General features: G+C 35.4%; 1 protein-coding gene across 1 annotated transcript in view; it reads right to left on the reverse strand.

Moving 5' to 3' along the window:
• Window positions 1-23,014, reverse strand: part of CHM (CHM Rab escort protein) — a 59,912-nt gene that overhangs the window by 18,378 nt on the left and 18,520 nt on the right. The window contains exons 3-9 of the mRNA XM_068412093.1: window positions 21,198-21,270; window positions 19,889-20,013; window positions 15,769-16,138; window positions 13,774-13,890; window positions 12,975-13,095; window positions 10,275-10,500; window positions 2,829-2,906 (exon numbers count right to left, since the gene is read on the reverse strand). Of these exons, the coding sequence (XP_068268194.1) occupies window positions 2,829-2,906; window positions 10,275-10,500; window positions 12,975-13,095; window positions 13,774-13,890; window positions 15,769-16,138; window positions 19,889-20,013; window positions 21,198-21,270 (1,110 nt within the window). The remainder of the gene's footprint in view (window positions 1-2,828; window positions 2,907-10,274; window positions 10,501-12,974; window positions 13,096-13,773; window positions 13,891-15,768; window positions 16,139-19,888; window positions 20,014-21,197; window positions 21,271-23,014) is intronic.

Genomic DNA, 23,014 nt, shown 5'->3' on the forward strand with positions numbered 1-23,014 from the left:
TAGGTAAAAAAATAGAAATTTTCAAGTGGATCACCAAAACCTTAAAACAGGTATGTCTAAGGTTTCTCTGCTTTCACACTGTCTTCCCTGAATCTTATATTCATGAACTATAAAAAGGGCTATAGTAACATGACAAAAATAATTGTATAGTTGGGGATGAAATTCACTGTCCTCTGCATATACAGTCATGGGTAGTAAAAAAGGAAAAAGCAATTCAACTAGATATTGAACGGGTTATTTTTCTTGTGCTGGAGAGAATGTTAGCCATGTCTGGAAGGGAGATGGAATAAACTTTGGTGATATTTAGAGACTTCAAATTAAACTCTAACATATCAACAAAAAAGTTTGAGAAGAAAACCAAGGCTGTAGCTGTAAGTATAAATTTTCCTTACATATACTAAAGCAAGAATATTAAAAATAGTGAAGAAATAACTGCACTAAGATCTTGATGAAATCTGGAAGCCTATGGAAGGTGCTTATAAAATAGTAATGAATACTGCACAATTTGACTAAATTTCAACTGTTGTGAGTTTAACTTATTTGAAAGCAAGGTAAGCTGTCTCTGAAACTACAGACAGCTGTTAGGACAACGAGACAGGCATTTGTCTATTACCCATCACTACGAACGGCCTGTTGACTCAAAAGCTCAGTAACTCATAAATACCCTCATTAACAATTTGATAGCTGATTTTTATTAGGCAAAACACCGAAGCCCAAAGTCAAGAGGAAATTAGAGCTGGTGCAAGGAGGGAGTACAAAGTAAGGAAAGAGATAACATGAAGAAAGAAAAATAAGGGAAAGGAAATAGTGATGATCTTAGCAACAAACTGGATAGCTTGCTAAGTAACACTCTAAGAAGACTTAGCAAGTAAAAGCAGTATTGTGTTCAGGTGAGAGAAAAGAAAATAAAGAGAAAACAATATAACTGAGTAAAAACATACCTGGGTCAAAGAAACTCAGCTTTTTGAGTGATATTTTTGCTATGGTGAAGAGGATGTTTGAGACTTTTTAAAATTATTAGGGAAAAAAGAGAACATTACATGATCGTCTTTCAGTGCTGAAAATACTTTTTTAAAAAACATATTTTGACCCAGCCTGCGTCATTTTCATCATCTCAAAGAAGTCTGACACTTCCCTTCTCTCCTATACGTGTTTTTGTTTCCTTTTATTTTGATGTAGAAATTCTACTTGGTAAAATACCTGCTATTGAACTATGGGAGTCCTAAAATGAGACAACAGAAGCAGGTTCCAAGGAAAAGGCAGGTGACTAGACTTGGGAAGCTGGGTATGTTGTGCTTTTTCGTATTCAGCATCAGATAATGGCATTATTAAAAGACCAATGTTTTCTGAATAATGAGAGTCTGGTGAAGTCTTTTAAAAATATTTCAGTAATTCTGCACCTTAAACATCTATCTTTCAGTTTTAAGTGAAAATGGCATAAGTGAATCCCTAAAGCAGCGTAATAGCCTAAAACAGACCACTTGAAACCTATCTGGAACCCCGAGGAACTTATTAGAACCAAAATATAAAAGCAGGTTAAAGGAAAAGCAGCACTCCACCTTTTTTAGAATACATATAACCTTAACAAAGAAAACACTCATGTCAAAGGGCTTCAGAATGTGCAAAAGCAGCTGGAAACTGGGGCAACCAGCAACACAAGTTAAGGTCTCCATAGAGTGGTGTTTGGAACTATAAGCTTTGTCCCTATGAAAGAGCAAGTTAACTATTTAAACATTGGAAAATAAAGCTGACTACAGTAAAAGTTCAAACGTTACTGTTAAAATAAACTACAGAGTTTATGAAAGGGGCATAATTTCATTTGCATGTGAATCATGCACTTAAAACAATGACACACATGATGAAATACTCTAACATTTGCATCTCAAAGTCTAAAAACTGTGCAATGAACTTCAGATAAAATCTGTTGTTTACAGAATTTCAGGGAAAACAGACACTATTTGACCACGTCATGACAAATCTACCTACAAGTACCATGCACAAAGAATCAAATGTGCAGTGAAACTGGAAAATAAACACATTACACCGATCATTTAACTACTAATTTTCCTAATAAAATGTTACTACATATTTTCTAGCTTAATTTTCAAAATTTCCTACGGGACGTTATGAACTTTTCAATTACAGAAAATAAGCTGAAAACAGACTCTTCAGAGAGCCAAAGTCTCCAGTTAGACTAATAACTGCTAGAATGCATAGAACAGAAATTGTGACAATGTACAGAGGTGTGAAAAATGCCACTATGGAAAAAACTGTGGGTTGATTTTTCTTAGCACAACTTTAAACCCACCTACAGGCCTGATACTGTTGTAAAAGAATTTATCCTGGGATAAGAGGGCAGCATAGTTTATGACAACAATCTACCTAAAAACTCATTAAAGTCTTTTCTCTTGGAGTGACATGCATTATCAGCAAAGATTAATCTGATGAGTCTTTAGGTGAGCTCCATTTTTAAAAATGCAATAACAGAGGGCTTTGTTGTCATCTGATGAAAATCAATTAGAGTAGGTAAGGCCACAAGGAAAACTAACATCACTCATCACCAGCCCCCCGGCAGCTGAAATGATTTGTCTTCCAAGCTTGGGTGATCAGGAGCTGTAGTAATATCACGGGGAAATTAATTTAGTTTCTATATTCTAGACCTACTTTCCTTGTTCTGGAGGACCTATACACAAATTACTTTTAATCAAGGTTGATGTGTTATTAATACCAAGGAGGATCTTTGAAGAATCATTTTTTTTTAAACTGACTTAACACATTTTTCATCTGTATTTTGTATATAAACAGAAGGTTACTTATATCACCCTTACCGTCCAGATTCTTTGTCCACTACAAGGCACTGCACAGAATGGCGAAGACAATAGATACCCCCAAACACAGCACACAGCCTAGAAACATATTAGGAAAAAATAAAGGTTACTCCTATCACGACCAACCAATTGTAATCAGTGTGAGTGTGTGTCATAAGCAAGGCAAAGTACTGTGCACGTTGTAGTACATTTTTAATGACACATCTTAATCTCTGAATCAGACAATCAAAAAACAATCAAAATAAAGCATGTCTTATAGCTTTTGTAAAGGGTATGTTGTTAACTTTTTTTTTTTGTATTAGCATTTATCTTAGTCCTCTAAATTGTTACATTAACTTCAGCACTCATTCTCTGTTACCATCTTCAGTCATTCAGGATGGAAAAGCACCTAGTCACTGAAGATGCATGGAGTATCTACTGACCACACTACACTGCACATGGTATGGAACAAGAATATAAGAACACACAATAACCACAAAAAAATCCCACTAAAATTATAATAAACTACGCTCAGGGAGCCAATTTTAGCTTTTGATCTCTAGGCCACCAGTTCAAACTGACCCCCAGCAGTGGTGACGCATGAATTCCTACAGTTGCTGATTTTAGCCTGTGCAAAGGGAGTTGGTGAGTTAGTTCAATTTATGTAACAGACCCTCACCCTCCTTTTCCAGTAATCCATGGTGGTGGTACAAGAAGCCAGAATCTAGAACCACCCCTAACTTCTAGTTGTTCAACTTAAAACATGTGCACATCACTGTGGCTGCTTTTTTTTGTTGTTGTTGTTTTTTTTGTTTTGTTTTGTTTTTTACAGCTATTGCAGGGTTCAGCATGTCCAAATCATGTCATGTACACAACTGGAGCATTCCTCTGATCCCTGCTCTGTCTTCTTTCATTGCCCCAGGCTGGACTGGGGCCCTACAGCTTCCTCATCTTCTGTGCCATCTGCCTCACCACTATAGTTTACATCTTCTTTATTGTTCCTGAGAGGAAGAACAAAACCTTCATGGAAATCAACAGGATCATGGCCAAGAGGACCAAGGCAGAGATTCAGGAAGACAAAGATCTTAAGGATTTCCACACTGTACCAGGCGGGCAGGCAGAGAAGAAAGAAATCTCTCGCAGCAATCTGTGACCCAGCCCAGTGTTTGCCCTGGCCCAGACACGTATCAGAATCTGTTCAGCTGGAGAACAAATATATCGATTCATCGTTTGATATTGATCTTCATTCAGACCTTCTGCAAACTTCCTACAGCAGGAGTCTCCGAATAAGCCATTGTGTCTTGAGATTGTTCTCGTTGTGACTAATCAGTAGGACCATTCTGCTTCATGGCATAGCCACTGCCCAGGCTCGTGATGTTTGTCACAAGGGCAATGTCCTCAGCCAGCTCAGTTCCTGTGATCAAGTAACCTATGTCATAAGGTGATGTATGCCCCTGATGTCCTGACACATCTCAGGTGACACAAGCCAGCACTTGGGCTGGGTTTCGGTCAGTCGTGTGCAAGGAGTGCATTATATTCCTCTGAGGAACTGTCATTCATACATTTGAGGGTCCAGCATGGGTGATGCCAGGCCTTTGGTGCTCTGGGGTGGAGAGCAGCGAGTTTATACCCATTTGTTGCAGTGGCACTCTAGTCTCTGAGCTATTTAGCTCATTTCACTCCCTAGTGTTGGCACTTCAGTTGCCAAAGAGCAACAGGCCCTCTCTTAATCCTTTAATAACCCCCATATCCCTACTCGGTAGGCATGAGCCAGTTGGAGCTCATCTGTCTCCCAGATACATGGTATTGAACTCAGTAAGAACCTCCCTGCTGCATTGCAGGAGTCAAATTCAGGTTGATTTTGGTGCAGTGGGCTACAGGTTACTGAAATATAATCTCATTATAGCATTTGTATTTTGTGCTTTTAAGTTCCAAATATGTTTGTAAAATGAAGCAAGAATGATCAAGAATGAGAGTAGGACAATGTTATTTTCAGCCTTTTTTCATATGGAATGTTACATTTATTTTTCCTATACCCTATATTCTAATCCCTATAATACAATTTCTTGACTCAAAACTTTTCCATGCCTAGTTAGGGATCTGAAATCTATACGCTTTGACAACATTCATATGACCCAGAGATTCCCATGTGATATATTCTAATGGTTGAAGGCCTTCACGATGTACAAACTTCTGAAGAACACTGTAATTCTAGTCAGTGAAGTAAGGAGCAGAAAAGCTCTCATATTCATAAATAATTTTTTAAACAAAGACCAAACATCTCACTGAGAAGAAAGATAAAATCTAAAATGAGAAGGTATTTTCAAAGTTTCATACACTTAAAATGCATTTCACAACAAAGGTTATTTCCAAATTAAAAGTCTTTTCCTGTCAAATTCTGAGAAATAATGTGGGCAAGGACACAAAAGCATTCCACAGCTTTATTAACGACAATGCTCACTGATCTGTGAATAACCTGAAAAAAATGAAGATTATTGAGTTACTTTACCAATCTATCCATCCATCACTAGTGAACAGGTCTCAGAATGATGGATTATCTCACTTCCCTGATATTTATCCCAAGAAAGAGTTTCTCCTTAGAGGGAAAAACAAACAACTGATCCTACAAACACTCATGCTAACTATGCTTGCTCATTTTGCATTCATCTGTCAACAAAGTGAAGAGATATATATCAAGTTTGTCTTAAAACTTTTCATGTAGTTTGGCTTTTAATTATTTCACTGAAATGCAAGTGAAAACAATTAAGAACAAAGCAGCATTGCAGCTACTCTTACTATTCAGTATTTCACTAAAAACCAAGTAACAGTGACAAGTTGGCAGTAATTTCAAAATAAATTTTCAGGTCCAAAGAAATGGAACAATCTTAAGTGAAAAAAGAGATATAAAATACGAAAATTCTGCATTTTGAAACGCAGGACTGAACTTCTGTCTCAGATACAGCCTACGTTTTTTAAATCATCTGTGATTCTTTCACACTTGCATAGAATTGCACACGTGCTAAGACTCAAGTCTGTCATATCTGATCGTCACAAGGAATTAACGTTGTTTGAATTTCTCATTAATATGCCAAACCATACAATTAATACACAGAAAAGCTATGCATATTGCTTACATGTAGAAACATGACACTCATTTATAGATTCGAATGAAAAAGATGTTACACTAAATTTTTAATATATCAATTCTAAGTGCTTATTACAGTCAGGTTTCCTAAAGTCTAGTCTTGATTTCAGAACACTAAAACCTTCCTAGAGACTGTAACAGGGACATAATTGGAAATGTTAAAGAACCTGAGACTACATCAGAAGCTTCGACATTTGTAGCAGATAATAGCTCAAATGTAAGGGTAAAAACTGATTATTCATTTTTGAAATACATACAGGAACCTTCCAAATCAATCACACAATCCATCACATCTCAGCCCGGACTCTTAATCTTCTTGTAAATACAGGGACTGAAAGAGATGAACCACCTTAATCAGATCTTTCCTCCATCACAAAATTACTACTGTCACTGGCACTGACACAAAAATGACTAATTTCAGCTAGAATCTGTAACAACTACTAAAAAAAGGTTACACTGCCCACCAAATACATACACAATGTAAAAGTTCAAAGCCTATTTATAGGCAATGCAAATCACTAATTCCTATGGCAAAGCAGCTGAAGACATTCTACCACCTCAGCACCGATTCCCACGACCACATCTGTCAGTTCTTGGATGACTCTTCACAGAAAGAAAAAAGACAGGATGTGTCACCCCCTAGAACAGACGACAGACGGCGTACAGTCTCCAATTCCTCTAAAACTTCAAATGGGAAAAAACTGCATTACTACTTCTCAAAAAGTCTTGTTTCCATTTGCATGTTCATATTTGGAAGAGTCCAGAAAAAACAATCTGAAATCAAACTGAAGAGAAACTATGGACAGTCTCCCCTCAAAATTCAGGGTGTTCACAAAGCAAGCACTGAGAAAAATCACAGAAGGGAGGCCACAACCTGTAACTGACTTCTCAGCTGTCATTCATGAAACAACACTGGTCATGGGTGAGGAGAATCACAACTGAATCACAACAGAAAGACTTCCTCTCAAAGGAAAACTGAAAATAAGAGGCATTTCAGACTTTTAAGTCAAATATCTTTTTTTTTTTCCCCCCACTTACAAAGGAGAATTTGGAAGCTCACAATTTTAACATTCCTAAATCAGAAAATATTTGGGGTATTTCCTAATGTTTTCTAAAAGCAGAAAAAACCATCAAAATCATACTAAATATTCTAAATGATGTATCACTGAGACTTTACAGTTTACAATGATGCCCAATTATATTTTTTCTTTAGCGAGATTTTTTCAAGCAAATGAAAGCTCTATGACAGATTTGCAACAAACATGTTAACAGCAAACTGCAAAACATATATTGATTTTCCTAGCTGCCTTCCATAATGAAGTTCTTACATTTACTACATCAAATGTAAAGGCTTGCTTTGATTTTTTCCCCCAGAATGAGACATTACTATATTTATTTTTACTAAGTATAATGCTACTACTACTTCATTAGAAAGGAAGAGACATCACAGTTTCATACCAAGAAGTTGGAACCAAAGGAAGCTGTTACACAGGCCAGGAAAGTTTTGCTCCTTGTCAGCTTGGAATAGCACAAGGCTTCCAACGACCTTCCTTGTACCACGAATCCAATTTATGGAGACAAGAAATCTCACATCTGTACCTCAACATATTGGGATGTACATTACAGTGATATAAAAGTTTAATTTTCTCTCCTAAACCATACCTGTTTAAACCAATAAAGAACGAACACCGCTTTTACTCACTCAGGTGTCGTCAGTAGTTATAAAACGTTGTACTGTTTATGCAGAATTCATTTAGAATGCAAGGATGTGACTTACAAATGTCTTTGACTCATTCACATAAATATGCACGCATGCCATTTATAACAGTAGCCTTGATGAGAACACACAGTGTAACTGGCTGCAAGAAACGCTTAAGAGGTTTACATTAAAACAGAATATAGAACGGGGGTTAGAAATCACACAACAGGTGACACCTTACTCTGATAACCTGGTGATAAAAACCGGAGGGTATGATGTATAGGCTGTGGCGGTACCACTTTACCACACAGCCTGAACAGTATTCTTTGGATACTGCTCCGTTTTAGCAAGACATAATACCCCAGGCAGACCACATATAAAAATTGTGACTAATCTCAAAAAAAATTGTGATTGACTCCTAAATTGTTCACTTAAAACCAAAGACATTTAGACTTTATTTTGTAATATAAACCTTTTAAAAGTATAATTACTTCTTGGTTTGACAGAGTAATTTGCTTCAACTATTAAAATACTGTCCTTATCATAAGACTTACAATTTAGCAAAAAAACCCCTAAAATGCAGCAATCAAGGGACATAAATAGAAAGTTCAGGCCATGTGAAGAATTCCTGTGACCGTGGAATGATTTTTTGATAAGAATATTTATATAACTTCTAGACACCATTACTGCTATCTCTTCCAATACACTGCTGTTACAGATCAGAAAATTGCATGTGCTGGCTACTAAACAAAATAAAGACAAGGGGCTTTCAAGAATGCAAGAAAAATTACACTGAGAAGAACCTACAGTGGGATAAATGTAACTAAAACGTAACTAAAATTCTAATTTCACTTTTAATTGTTCAATTTACTTTTTTCCCAGGTATCTGAAGCCAAAGAAGGTCTAACTACAAAACTTGTGCTGCTCTAATGGCTCTGATAATATTTTTCATTTTCTAATCTGTTGGTCACGTATAGATACTCACACGAAGTCCTATAAAGACAGAAAGACATCCATAAAATCTACGAACACAAGCTCTATTGCATGACTGTGTCCACAGTACTTACCCAAAGCCAATTCACAAATTGTCTGTCCGAGCACCTAACCATGTAGGTCCACATTTTTTAAATCTCCATGCAAATACAGTTTAAGGTACAGATGAAAGGCTATTGACAAAAGACGTTACCAAATAACATTTCCATTCAATGTAGTAGAGAAAAATGTCGAGTTGTCTAATGAACTAATGGGAACATGAGGTAATCGACATATATACATCATCAGAATTTCTTAATAGCAGCACACGTGTAAAAAGCAGAACTTGTCCACCAACAAATAACGAATCAGATAAGACTTTGCACTGATATTTAAACAAATGATATACAAATATATCACTCAGACAACAAAACGGCCTCACCACGTAATACTGTTTTTTTTTTTTTTAAATAAAGCTGATGTTTACCTCAGACCTACAGGCCACTACATTAAAAGCCCACATAGAGCAGATGGAAAGTCTGCTTGCCAGCGAAAGAAAAGATTAAAAAAACCCTCAGCCTTTTAAAAGCCAGTTGAACTGTTGGAAACAACTGAAAATTAAAACCGCCCACCCTCTGCACATCTATTCTTGATGGTCCCCAAAAGCATCCATCAACAACTCCTCTGCTAGAACTACGACTCCTAGCACAACTCGGGAGTCGTGCTAGACTACGTTATCATTGCCCACAGTTCAAGTAGAAGGCTTGAAGTGGATGTTGTTTTATCCTGGAATCAATAGGGTGTTTTTTTGTTTTAATTACTTTCTACAGCTCAAGTAGTATAGATCATATGGCTTCTGTTTAAGATGTTAGAATGTAAAACTGCAGTCTCTATATGGCTCAGTCTAACAGGGCTTCACAGTATCTTTTCTGCTGTTCAAGTCATAGGTGGAAGTTTGGTCTCCACAGATCTACAAAATGACGCCAAGAGAATAAGGACATGATTTCACGTCAGTTGCCCTGTTTGTATAAGTCTGTGATGTAACAAAGGCGAAAAAATTACCTATTATTTTATTTAATAATAAACTGGACACATGGCACAATGTTGCTTCTTTCAGAAAAATCCAGTTCTTTATTAAATATCTACCTATAAACAGTAGATGCACTCTCAGCATTAATTAGTAGCATAAATTGAAAACATGTATCTTCCTGTAACTTCAGGAAGACTAAAACACAAATTTTCTCAGCCCACCAAAATGCACAGTCATCCTTTCAGACAGACATCGCTCCAAGTCTCCTCTGTCAGCTTTCAAAAGGGATAGCTACGTAAGAGTTAAATTATCTCTTTCTCATTTTCTAGTACTCATTACCACAGACAGTCACCACAACAGCCAGCTATTACAAGTTGCATCTGTTAATACAACGAAAATTGTTTCAAAGTATTAGAGTAGAATAATTTTCAACATTTTTTTTTCTTTTTTCCTTTTTTTTTTGTGGGGGGGTGTGTGAATTTTATAGCCAATGAAAATGTAAAGAAAATAAAACCAACATGAAATTGGTAACAGAATTATTCCTATTGAATGATAACTATTAGCATTAGGCTACCAAGAATTTCCTTTTTGGAAGATAAGTATTAGAAAAGTGACGCTTACCTGCAGAAGCACTGTGGGATCTCTCCTTGACCATACAGAGGAAACAAAAATGGTGTATTGCCATAGCGGCCAAGGCACTGAAGAAATTTTTTTGTTGCCTGAAGACCTTCAAGAGTGCTGCAGTCAGTCTCTGAAACCATTGCAATAGAGTGAAGGATGAAATGCTGCAAGCTGGGTGTTAACTTCCGTGTTCTTAAGAACTGAGCAAATGTACTGTTCTCGTAGTCTGAGAAAAAAGTAAATTTAGTTAAAAGGTATAGCAGAACATTTGTATTTTCTCATATGCTTCAATTTAAACAAGTACTTTTATATTTAAAGAAACAAAAGCAATCAAGTTTTTCTACAAACACCTTGCTGAAAATGGATAATCCAAGTGAATGAAAGTTAAAAAAGTTACTCCCAGAAAGGAGTTTTCTTGGAAGACAGAAATACGAGTCCATTGAAATATTTCAAAATAACTCAAACCCACTGTATAGGTCTCCAACAATCTAGAAAGCAACCTCTAAATATGGCTTCATCTATTCATTATCTTAGACTTGATCTAAACCCACGTCTCAATTGTGTGAGAAAAGTGAGCAACTGTGGACACAAAGTGCCTTGGGACGCTGTTTCCTGTGAATTACCCAAAATATTCCACCTGAATGACACCCATTCAAGAATAGCACTGCTGAATCCACACTGATATGGTCAGAGTGTGTATTTATGCGCAGAGAAGCCATTCACATAGTGTCTTAATCCAAAGATGAAAAGGCGCAATATTTATTTCAAATTGATGACTTGCTTGCAACAAACAAGTATGATGAGAGACAAAGACGACAGGGATGAGGAAGCGTATCACCCCTTTAATTAATACTAGTGCTGATACATTTTGGAATTCAAACAACCACAAGTCTTTCAGGAGATGTTTAATGCAATTGTGCACGTCACTGATACATCTCTGAAAAACTTCGATCATCTTCATAAATAAATGATTTTTTTTTCCCAGGAAAAGACTGTATTTAAGCAATAGCATACTCTCATACTACTCAGAAATCTGCTCTTAAGCTTATTTCAGTCATGGATAAATTCATAGGTAATTCAGAAACACTTCCATCAATGCTGAGACTAGTATTACCAAGCTGTATATTCTGTTCAAGAATCAACCAGTTTTATTACAAATGTATCTTACTACCCTTTGTACAGCCATGCAGCAAGTCATAAAATGACAGGGTTTTTTTTTATCATTCTAAAAAAGAATTCTCAAGTTTTTCCTCACTTCAGACTTCTTATATAACCCCAAATTTTACAGAAAAAAGCTTTAAAAAAATTCTTCACTATCATGAACTCTCCCTATTAAAAGTCTGCCTTCCCACGAATGTAATGATCTCACCAAGAGCAATTTTAAATTTCTGAAGTCTTTACTTTAGACTAATTTGACTCAAAATTACTCCCCAGGCTATTTTAAAATGTAGGAACAAAATCTGTTTAACTATCTCTGGAAGTAAAATAAATCTAATGTCATTTAGGTACATGAATCAATTGATTCATTTAAAATTGATGTGGCGTCGCCTTTTTTTTACTTAATAAGTAAAAATAATATTTTCTAAATATCACCTATATTCTCACTCTGAGCACCTCCATTTCTTCCATCAGCAGCAAACCTGAAATTACCTGGAATCTATAACAGCTTCAGTCTAATGAGTTTTTCCTCCTTCAGGATTTTCTGGAGTTCATTACAGACTCTCTTTCTCCCAATCTTACCAGATCATTCTCGACATTGACCAATTCTCTCTTGCATATGTTTAAAATAATTTTCTCTAACGTTTGTACCTAATCTAAGGGTCTTGTTCGAGCAAACAAACCAGTATCTTAACAACTGTTTCTTTTTAACACTAGATTCTTTCAAAAATACTGCCTAGCCAAGCTACTGTCAAGCTACAAAACACTGATATACTTCAGTCTGAAACTTAGGTCAATAGTTTAACTACTTCTCTTTCCTCATTATTTCTTTTTGACAGATTTTTATTTTTTTTACCTTAGTTTACTTTTAGACTCCAAGAACTGAGAACATCACTTCATTCTCTGTACCCTGAGGTGCATAAACCCAAAGCAGAGAGTGGGTTTCCATCACCTTCCTTCTGTTAGCCAATTTTCCCCTTTGACCTGATGCTCATCATTCTTTGCACATTATAGCTCAAATCTATTCATATTTTCTCTCGCCTAAATAAGCCAACAGTTGATAAAGGCACTTTGAACCTGCCCTCTGCAACTAAAAGACATTAAATTACATTTACTTTCAAAGTCAGAAAATTCCATTTTCTCCATTTCTGATTTTGTGGCAACATATTGTGAAGATTTACATATTACCTCCCAAAAAAAACAGAAAAGAAAAATCAGGTACATCACACCACATTAAAAAAATCCCTGTGAGGGGGGGGAGGAAACACCTAAAAATGATAAAAAACATTTTGCAAACTTGCTGTAATATATGAGTTTGCTGTTAAGAAAAATGTAAATAATAAATGATGTGGGAACTAGAAGAGCAAGTGCTTAAGTAGAAGAATTTAACATTGAAGTGAAAAGGTCACGAAAAGGTCAAAGCATACTTCGAAAATGAATCCATAAAAATAAATTGCGTGAAAACACAGGAGAGCTATCAAAATTGTGCATAACTGAATGAACCCAGAAGAAGAGAGTGTACACTGTTCAATGAAACACTACCTTGGTATTCATCAGGGTGCTGTTCATAGTCCAAACAGAACGTCAAAAATTTCATTAGCATTCTCTTTTCCACCATAGTGAGCTGTCTGCTGTTGAAGACATCTGCTCTAGAACATGGTACCTGGAAAGTATTTTTAACAATTTCAGATACGTCCCATACTCTGGATATGAAAAGCATCAAGCAACACCATAGTCTGATTACCTAACAAATACTTTAAATTACTATTTTATATTATAGTTGTTTTCTTAAATATTTATTTCCATTATTTTCCATTATAAGTATACGAAGTTACCAATTTTCCACAGTAAAAATATTTTTAAATCTTTTCAGCCTCTTCTTTTTATTTCCCTCCAACTTCACTGGCATCTCTGACTGCAGAGTTAATCAAGAGTTCGTATTAATTAGCTGTGCCAAAATCTCCTGTTGCCATTATCACACCAATGACTTCTCTTGTAAGTAGCACAGAGATAATTCAAGTCTATGCTAGGAATTTGAAAACCTAATACCTGTGAATCTTTAAGAATTAACTGCCAAGTTGATCATGGTCTAAATATTTCACATGAGGCATAGATGTATGTCAATAATTTACTTGACTGCACATTCTTATTTTAGCTTTTTTTATTTTTAAATTTATATATAGCACATACAAACGCCTCTTCATTCCAGAAATGAAATAATAATTAGAATCTTACGGAAAAATACTAGCTTATTGCTACAAAACTCTCAAGAAACCAATTTCAAGTTTCCTGAATTTAAAACCATGAGATTAAAAATATGCAATACATTCTGTTACGATACCTGTTCTACTTTTCCTTCTCGAAAGGCAAGAATTCGTGTCGCGTTTTTGAACTCTGCATACCTGCTAACGTTTGACTTAATCAGAAGGTCAATTAACAGACCTCGGGAATAAAGCAACTGCACAGTGAAGAAAAAAAGAAAACCATGAGTGAAGAGAAAGTGCTTAAACCAAAAGAAAACACCGATACCAACAGTATTCATTGGTAGGGTGTTTTCTATAATTATTTACCAGTACACACAATGAAGTAAAACCTGAATAAAAGAATACCAAGATGTAGTGTGTGTAAAATAATATTCAATGAACTGAAGCAACCATACAAATGGAGGAGACAAAGCAGTCCACAGGAGAGGAAGGGAGAAGCTGTCAGCCTACTGCTCATTTAGTTTTATTAGTCTGAGAGTCACAGCTTGAGACAATTTTTTGTATTGTCATCTTGGATAATTTCTTTGTATTGTATGCTATATATCCTTGAACACTGCATTTTACAGCCTTCATTTCCTAATAGCAGTAAAGTACATGATGCCCTGTGTGTAAATCATCACTAGTTGTTTCTTAAATTACGTGAAACGATAATGTCCCATTTTCTAAATGTAAATTCCTTAAACCCCCAGTTAAGGTTTAGTCATATTCTGTTATATTAATTTATAATGTCTACCTTTACTCTTTCTATAAGCTACAAATATATTACGAAATACTGAAAGGACAGAAATTAACTATTAACAGAAGACGTATGTCTGAATTGAAAAGCATGGGAGATTAGTTCCAATATGCTTCAAGGCTTGAGGCCCTGACTAACGGAATTTGCATGATCACACGGGAGTTTTAAAGACAAAGGTTTACTGGAACACTAACGAGGACACTATGAGAAAGTCTGTGTCCCAGTGCCAGAGAGAAACCAACACAAACTACTCGTCTTGCCTTGATGACTACTCTTCTGTCAGAATTTCTGGACTTCATTGTACTTAACACCATGTAACACCGTGGCACAGAAAAAGTATAAGAAGGATATAAAATAGTATTATCTGCTTAACCACTAGCCACTGACTACTGTTTTCATGACGTCATTTCAGTGACGCATGAAGGAGGTATCTACATTTGGAACACAGAGACAAAATTCAAAATAATGCATTTTGTAATGTCTCCACAAAGAATTTAATAAATTATTGAAGAAAGCTTTTTTTTTTCCAGTTTTCAGTGGTTTGTAAAATCTTTTCATGCAGAATATGAAAAATTAAGCATTCAACTTTGAAAAAACTTCCCAGTGCAGAGCACACATATAGTCTAAAGCACAGAAGTTAAGAAAAATTTCCATTTAACTTGAATTTGCAGGGCCATATCCATATACTGTGAAGTACGTAGAAGGCAGATTTTAGAGTTTGAACAGTATGACAAGTATGTCAGACTAATAGCTTTTCCTCTAAGTAAAATGCACATTAGTAGGAATTCAACACAATAATAACTAATTTTAGTCAGCTTATATGTTACGGATTAACTGTAATTATTTTTTCTTTCCAGTAAGATTTATTACAATTCAGTGCTTTAATCACCAGAGAACCAAAACTAATACAGAGACACAAGCAGAGTTTCACAGGAAAATCTAAAACCCAGGAAGGACTCCAATAGGTAAAATTATTTTTCATTTTAAAAACATGAAAGATCTGCAGGTAGATTGTTCTTCCTTGTTTAAAAATATACATTTTTAACTGTACTGTTTAAAAAGATCAATTCTGCAGATATTACTTAAATTTACTTTTATGGAAATATTTCTGAGCTATGCTTTATGGTCTCGTTGGTTATAAACAAACACTGAAGAGCACATATGAAATAGCTCCTGTTTGGCTTAAGGGTACTAATTCTTGCTTACTTCTCCAGAGTGTCTTTTTTGCCTTGAAGGTACTGTGTCAGCCCTCCACAACATTAAAGGTTTTTTTTTAAATTCCAGCATTTTAAGAAGATTAAATGTACTTATATGAAAAGAGTCATTCAGTTCCTACCTTGGAAACTAAATCAATATTAAACCTTCTGCCTTCTCTAACAATTTGGGAATAGGTAATTTTTTTTGGTTCTTGGGCAGCAATTTCTGAGGGTGCAGCTTCAGTTTTTCCCAATTCCAGAGCGGACTCAGCCGCACTGTGAGAACTCTCATTCCCAGAGCTTATTTCTGTATCACCCCCTTCCACTGCACTTGCGGGCTCACTGCCTGCAGCCCCTTCTGGTTCCTGGCTCTCTGCCTCCGGTAAGGCGCTCTCCATCGCTGGGCTCTCTTTTTCTGATTCCTGAGCAACGTCCTCAGCACCAGAGGCTCCAAAGACAGGCAGCTTTGGCAATGCACCGGCTTCTTCAACATCTTCAGCTGAATCCTGACTGATTAAAAACACAAGGGGAAGAAGGGGGAAAAAAGTCTTTTAAAAGAGTCTCAAAAGCTTGTTTAAAGTTTTGAGTCAGTGCCAGAACGAAAATCTCAAGCGTTCCTATGAAAGGCATTAGAATTTCTTTATCCTGGCCAAATCAGGTGTATCACCCACTAAAGAATTCTGGTTCTTTGACTGCAAAGCTGTAATTCAAGAGGATTATTTTTAGTGGGGAGGGAAAAAAAACCCCACAACAACAAAAACTGAGGTTCTTATTTTACATGGACTCAAAAGATTGAATGAATTTAAAATGAAAATCAAAGCTCTCATGGTGATACACAATACACAGCTACATAAACAAAACAAATACCATATTTTAAAAAAGAAACAGTAATGCAATTTGATTAGGTTTCTCCCATGGATTAAAAAACCCTTTTGAAATAGAAATACAAAAATGCATTAAAGTCATTAAGCATTAATGTCATAAGCATTAAGCACAAAGTCATTAAGATATTTTAAAAATCAAACTCACTGAAGAAAACAGAAGCGCTTTATACGACTGAGACTACTTTGCACCTATTATTATAGCAAGTCCAGAAGAGAAGCATGCAGTTTTGACCTGAGCTGACATAAAACTTTCAGATTACATTTTCAACTCTGACCTTGTGTTCTTATTAGTTGTTCAAGCAACAGCCATACAGAACAAAGTTTCCTCATGTAGTAACGTTATTTTTATGCAACTGTTACAAGTCTGTGCATAGTAGATGAAGGCAGCCAGTCCAAAGGAGGGACATTACTACACATTTACTCCATTTCCTTTTCACAACACAATTCTTTAAAATCCCTCTTATAAAGCAGACCTCCACTTTTAATCTCATCTACTCTTTTTATCTTGAACTTCAATGACATTTACCTTAGAAACTAGTACTTTTGAACTCAGAATTTTCGTTTATACTACCAGCTGAGATGAATCAAATCAATGTCATTGTAAGTGAAAGGAGTTCAGAAATAATTTCACACTATCTTTTTATCTTTATACCACAAGCCATTAATGCACCGAATAAACAATTTAATCTTGGCTGAAAACTAATGAAGTATGATTTTAAAGGTGACCTGCAAACATACAGTACAAAATTTCAATAACTAATAGGATAGTTAAAATTCACTGAACAGTAAGGAATTATTCAGTATACATACAAAAATGCTTCCTCACACATCTGTAGCCTTACAGGTGGAAGCAGTGGGCAGGATTTCTGTTAAAAGAGGGAACAAAACCCCTGTATCCTTTAAAAGTTGCTCCTCGCTTATGAACTCAGGAAGCTCACATGGGCTCATGAAAATAAGAGTTTAGAATAAGTCTCTCAGCTTGCTCACAGCCACCAGGAAGCACTTATTCATGAATGGGATAAAATATTGCCCTGGGAAACACAGGAATCACAGTATGATCATAGAATGGTTTGGGTTGGAAGGGACCTTAAAGAAAAAATGAAAGTAAATTAAATTTTGGGGTTCTGTTTGGATTTTTGGGGGTTTTTTTAGGGATTTGGAATATGGTGTTTGTGAAAACTGCAAAAGCTGCTGCCACTAATGCAATAACTAAGAATGAAGCTTGTATTTAACCCATCCTAAAGCTTTTTATAACACAAAAATTCAGAGGAAAATTTTCTTCCTACCTTCTCCCAAGCTCGACGTACAGTTCAAGCTCATTTTAAACACACTTATTACTTTTAAAATAAAAATAAAATTTGGATTCACAATACATTGTCTTTTTTCTATATCACTCTGAAAAAGTAGTGTAACAGAAATGTTATATTTACATATTTTAAATCTCTATTCAATTCCCATTAATGAATACGTAAATCTGCATGATTTGCAGCTCTACACATGTTATAATGAAAGCTTAAAAACTGTATATAATCTAAATTCATTACATCCTTCGTATAGGAACAAATATCCCTGAATAATGTAAGAACTGTCTATAAAAATCACTGAAATTGAACTTTTGTACTGACAATTCTTCTCCTAATTTAGAAAAAAATAATACATCTGCAGACAAATTGTTGTGTAAATTTAGAATATTATCTTCCACCATTCATCAATTAATGGTACTAACAAAGGAATATCTTAAAATGAATGTGTCTTATTAATGCCTTGTAACAGCAACCCCTTCAGATAGGTCAAATGAAAAATTGCCAACCAGCTGGTTAATTTATTCAGCACAGGTGTTCACTATTTATTTTTCAGCCATTTGCCTTTTTTCAATACAGCTTGTTGGAGACACAGTATTCTTTTCCTTTGATGGATGCACTTTGTTCTAAGGCCATTCATTTCAGATTTGCACTGTGTATATTATACTGCTACCCAGCTGTTTATTCTTTCAAAATAAATGTTTAATGGTTACTTCATAGGAGTTATAAAAGTCAAGCAAAAACAACAGAATCTAGCCAGAACATGTAAATTGTCACGAACACAATAATTGACTCTTTCAGAAAGTTTTAAGTTATTTCAGAAAACTTTTTCTTTGCTAGGTTTATTAATCTTACCATTCTTCCTTGTGGGTTTTGGGTTTTTTTTCGTGATAATCAAGAGACAGCATTGTTCTGCCAGCTAAGTTAAACGCTTAAAAGTAGAGCCTTCTATTTTGTCCTGACTCAAGTATAATACTCACTTCTACAAAGTGTGAAATCTTCATGGTACGGGACTCATTTTTGAGCTGGCCATCAGTCAATATGACAATTTCTTAGGAAAATCATACACAAATTTAAGAGACTATGAAACCTTTAATCTGATTTAATACTGGTTCTGAACGACATTTATTATGGCAACAGGATTATAATTACAATATTCAACTGATATCGCTTTAAAACAAGCATAACATTTTATCTGCAATACAGTCAAGCAGCCGTCACTGTGCAATATAGAACTTTGGAATATTCTGAGTCTGTGACCTTCAGATTATATAATTCACACCTTTTTTATTTTCTCCTACCTATGATGTTCACAGAGAGAAATACATGTTTCTGTATGAATATCTGTCAACATTTCATTCAGCTACCTATGATATTATCTAAGAGATTCAAGGTTAAACTTACGTAACTATCCCAAAGAACCTTTCAGGAATTCAGAACAGTGTTCAGTTCCGTGCAAAATCCAAAAGATAAAAATGATAAGTACAAATAAATAGTTCAGTTTTCACTTGAGGCCCATACGATTTCTATTCATTATTACTATGCTTATGTGCTATTCAACATTACTGCTTCACAAGGTTACTTTTAGACATTCCTTAATTTCCAATAATATGACATTGTGAAAAGCTTACCTTCTGCATGACATTATATACGACAAAGTATCATATTTCCATTTAAAAATCTAAACCAAAAATGAAATTTGTATTCTTCTGCTAATGCAGACATACCTCTACAAATACCTAACTAAAAGATATTTACCATATACTCAGTCCTAAGATGGTATACTATTCTTCATGTGCTTATGCAGCAAACATTCACAAATGTAAACATATTTCAAACTAAACATGTGTTTTTTTGTATGTAAAGTAAGAGCTGAGTTATCTTACTTCAAAAACAGAAAGAAGGTGACAGAAAAAGCCTGTTAGTGTATTACCAGGAGCCTTTGACTATGCAATTCCTTTTTGAGACAACATGCAATATGGTAGCATGGTGAAACGCTTGAAGCCAAAAGCACAATAGGATTATTTATCTTCAGGCATATAAAATTATTTGTATATTTCTATATTCATACTTACTCGCCAAAACAGAAATCTTCTACATGTTCAATAGTTTTATCCTTCTTGCTAAGAGAAATAACTTCTTCATTCTCAAGGATCAGTTTTCTCCAGTCTTCACATTCATCACTGTTATCTGTCTTTTGCTTACAAAGAACAATTATAAAATTACATTTTGTACTGTGCTAGCTGCTCTTGAACTATAAATTGTTTGTTGTACCATCTTATATTAAAAAAAAAACAAAAGAATCATCTTTCCTGTCTTAATATTTTTTCTATTCAGATTTTTTGAGTTAAAATAGTTAGAGCTGGTTACTTTATTATAGCATGCCAACATTTGCACTACATTACTAGCTCTAGTAATCTGAAAATGCAGTGTTAAATGAAACAGAAGTTTTAGTAGAGAGTTGAAGATAACTTTGAATAAAATCTATTAAAAGACAGGTTTGCTACAGGCTGATTAGTTCCAAATTTTGTGACAAAACTCTTTGAACGGAGACCACATGAAAACACACAGCGATTTGGGTATTATATTAAGCTGTCCACACTGGAATCTCTAAATCATATAACAGAACCCTGAGAATATTAAGTTCTGACATTGAGCAACTCTACTGATCACGCCAGAAGGTAGCACTGTGTAATAAATAGGCATGAGACTGAACTGGAAAAGTTCCATCTTCTACAGACCAACAGGCTCATAATGCTTCAGGAAATAACATGAACATCCATTTGCTAATATAGTCCAAGTGCTCAATCTCCTAAATAAATATCCTCTTCAGAAGATTTCTAGTGAGCTGTCATGAATTAGATAAACTTTGGTCATTGAAAAAGACACTATCAATATGAATCTTTTTGTCCTGGTAACAGGACAATTCAATGGAAGGATCCAATTACTACCTTTCTCAGAGTTAAGAAGAAATCAGCTGAAAGCACACAAGAAAAACAAAAGGGACGGAAAGATCAGAGCGCAGAAAATAATCAAACGGGAAATGGAGAAGAGCAGGTTATCATTTACAGAAGGTGCTGGGAAAGGAAACTAAACTATAGAGTAGCTGCTTCTACATAAATTCAAGAACTCAAAAAGTATGACCAAGCACTGGGCTGTTTGGTCTCAGATAATAATATTAATAAACCAGGCATATCAGAATCTTAGAATGCTAGACCAGACGGCTAAGTCTTAACCAGTAAAGTTGGAAAGTAGAAACATCTTTGATCTGTCAAACTGCCAAAAATAAAGAGCATTGTGGTAATGTGTCTTGTAATAAATTATGCAAACAACCAAGATTTAACGTTAAAGAACATTAAAAGAAGTCATTTGGGAAATTTTTACCTGATTTTCTTTAATCCAGAACAATAATCCTGAAAAACTGAAGCTGGCCCAGTTTCCACCATAGTAATTTCTCCTGCAAATAAAAAACAACAGTGAAACTTGATGGACAGATAAAACATAGCCTTTTCAGGTTTAAAGAAAAAAAAATTGAATTTGAGACATTCCAGATATCCATGACAGGTTTTACAGATGCAGAATATAAAAATTGGTATAGTATTTCACAACTCTTAAAGAGATACAAAATTTCCATTTTTACTCATTTGCAGGCATCTCTGACCAAATAGATTATAGTCCAAAATAAAACTATTTGGAGGGTAAATTGAACAATGCTGAGAAAAGCACATGGGATGCTATGAGTAAAAGGGAAATATAGATAATACTGCTTCTTGGTGAAGCCTCACTCTACACCTCAAACACTTACATCACTATAGACATCTTTATTTAGTGGAGAGCCAAGCCAACGAGTCTGCCAGTTTCAACTGCGTTCTCAGAAAAAACAGTTCAGGTTTTTTGCATCCGTACCACACCCCACAGTTTCAGGTTCTGACAGGACCTAATAGCTTTGCCACACGAGCACAGCTGTACTGCTTCTGATCGAAGTCGAGCTGGAAGTTAACGTAACAGCACTGCAGGCCACTTCTGAACTCACAGTGCTTCATGAGTGGCTATGCAGAGGAGGGTTACGCAAACCCAGATTGGGTCCAGACAGTAGAGACCACGTCTCTCTTATCCATTATGTCATATAAAGGAAAGTTCACTCTATTATTTATCTACCGCTTACAAAACAGACTATGCTTATTATAGACTGTTAAGATGCTCTGGCAAAATTCTTATTGAACTGCATATACTGTAGGTGGAGCCAAAGGAACTGATTTGCACAAAATGATCATACCTCACCGAGTACTTTACAGTTTATATTTACCACCTTCTTTCTTGAAAAACATTAGTTTACTTATTTTAAATCACAGAAAATTAATAGTTCTGCTGTTAATTAAAGAAAGTGTCTGCTCTCTCTAAAACTTTTCTATCAATATTTCTCTAAACATCAATTGGATTGATTAGCTTTTGTTATGCATACCACATCTTCAATATTTAACATCTCTGATATAAAAAATAATAGAGCAATTACATTTTAAAAGATCGCTAGTTCTTGAAAAATAAGTGTCATTTCAGGATTTAAGTCAGTTTTCTGGCACTGTATGCTGGCACTTCAGAAACGTAAGAGATGCCAAAAATACCCTCCTGAATGGATATCTGATGTTATTGCATACACTAAAAAAAAAAAACCAAAACATTTAGGGAAGAAGATGGGTTTTGCATTTTACAGAATAATGTGAAGACTGCTAAATCAAATGAACTTAAATTCTTATTGTAACCTCCTCCACTTTTACATTGTAGAGGTAAGTGTGACAAAAGTGAAAAATTAAATTCAAGCTTGATTCTACTGTTTAAGATGGGATGTTTTTGACAAGGCTTATCTGCCCTGACAAAGACTTCATTAAGAGTGTCAGCCCTTCACAGTACCAGAGGATGATGCTCTATACCAGGTTGCTTACTTAGCATATGAAGGACAGATGTCTGCTAAATAATGCCTAATTGCTCCTGACTAGGAACTGACCTAAAAAAGTCTTTCAGCTACTGCAAGGCAACAGTGAAGAACATAAATAGGACCTCTTTTGCAAAGACAACAAAATCCAGCATTCACTCAATACAGGCGGCTTCAACGACAGAACACCGTGTTTAAGGCCATGAACTGGGAGGACTGGGTCCAGACTTTAAGAGGACACGCGTAGTCCACCCTGCAATTTGGTTTCTCT

The sequence above is a fragment of the Nyctibius grandis genome, chromosome 13, assembly GCF_013368605.1.
Source record: "Nyctibius grandis isolate bNycGra1 chromosome 13, bNycGra1.pri, whole genome shotgun sequence".
Lineage (NCBI taxonomy): Eukaryota > Metazoa > Chordata > Aves > Nyctibiiformes > Nyctibiidae > Nyctibius > Nyctibius grandis.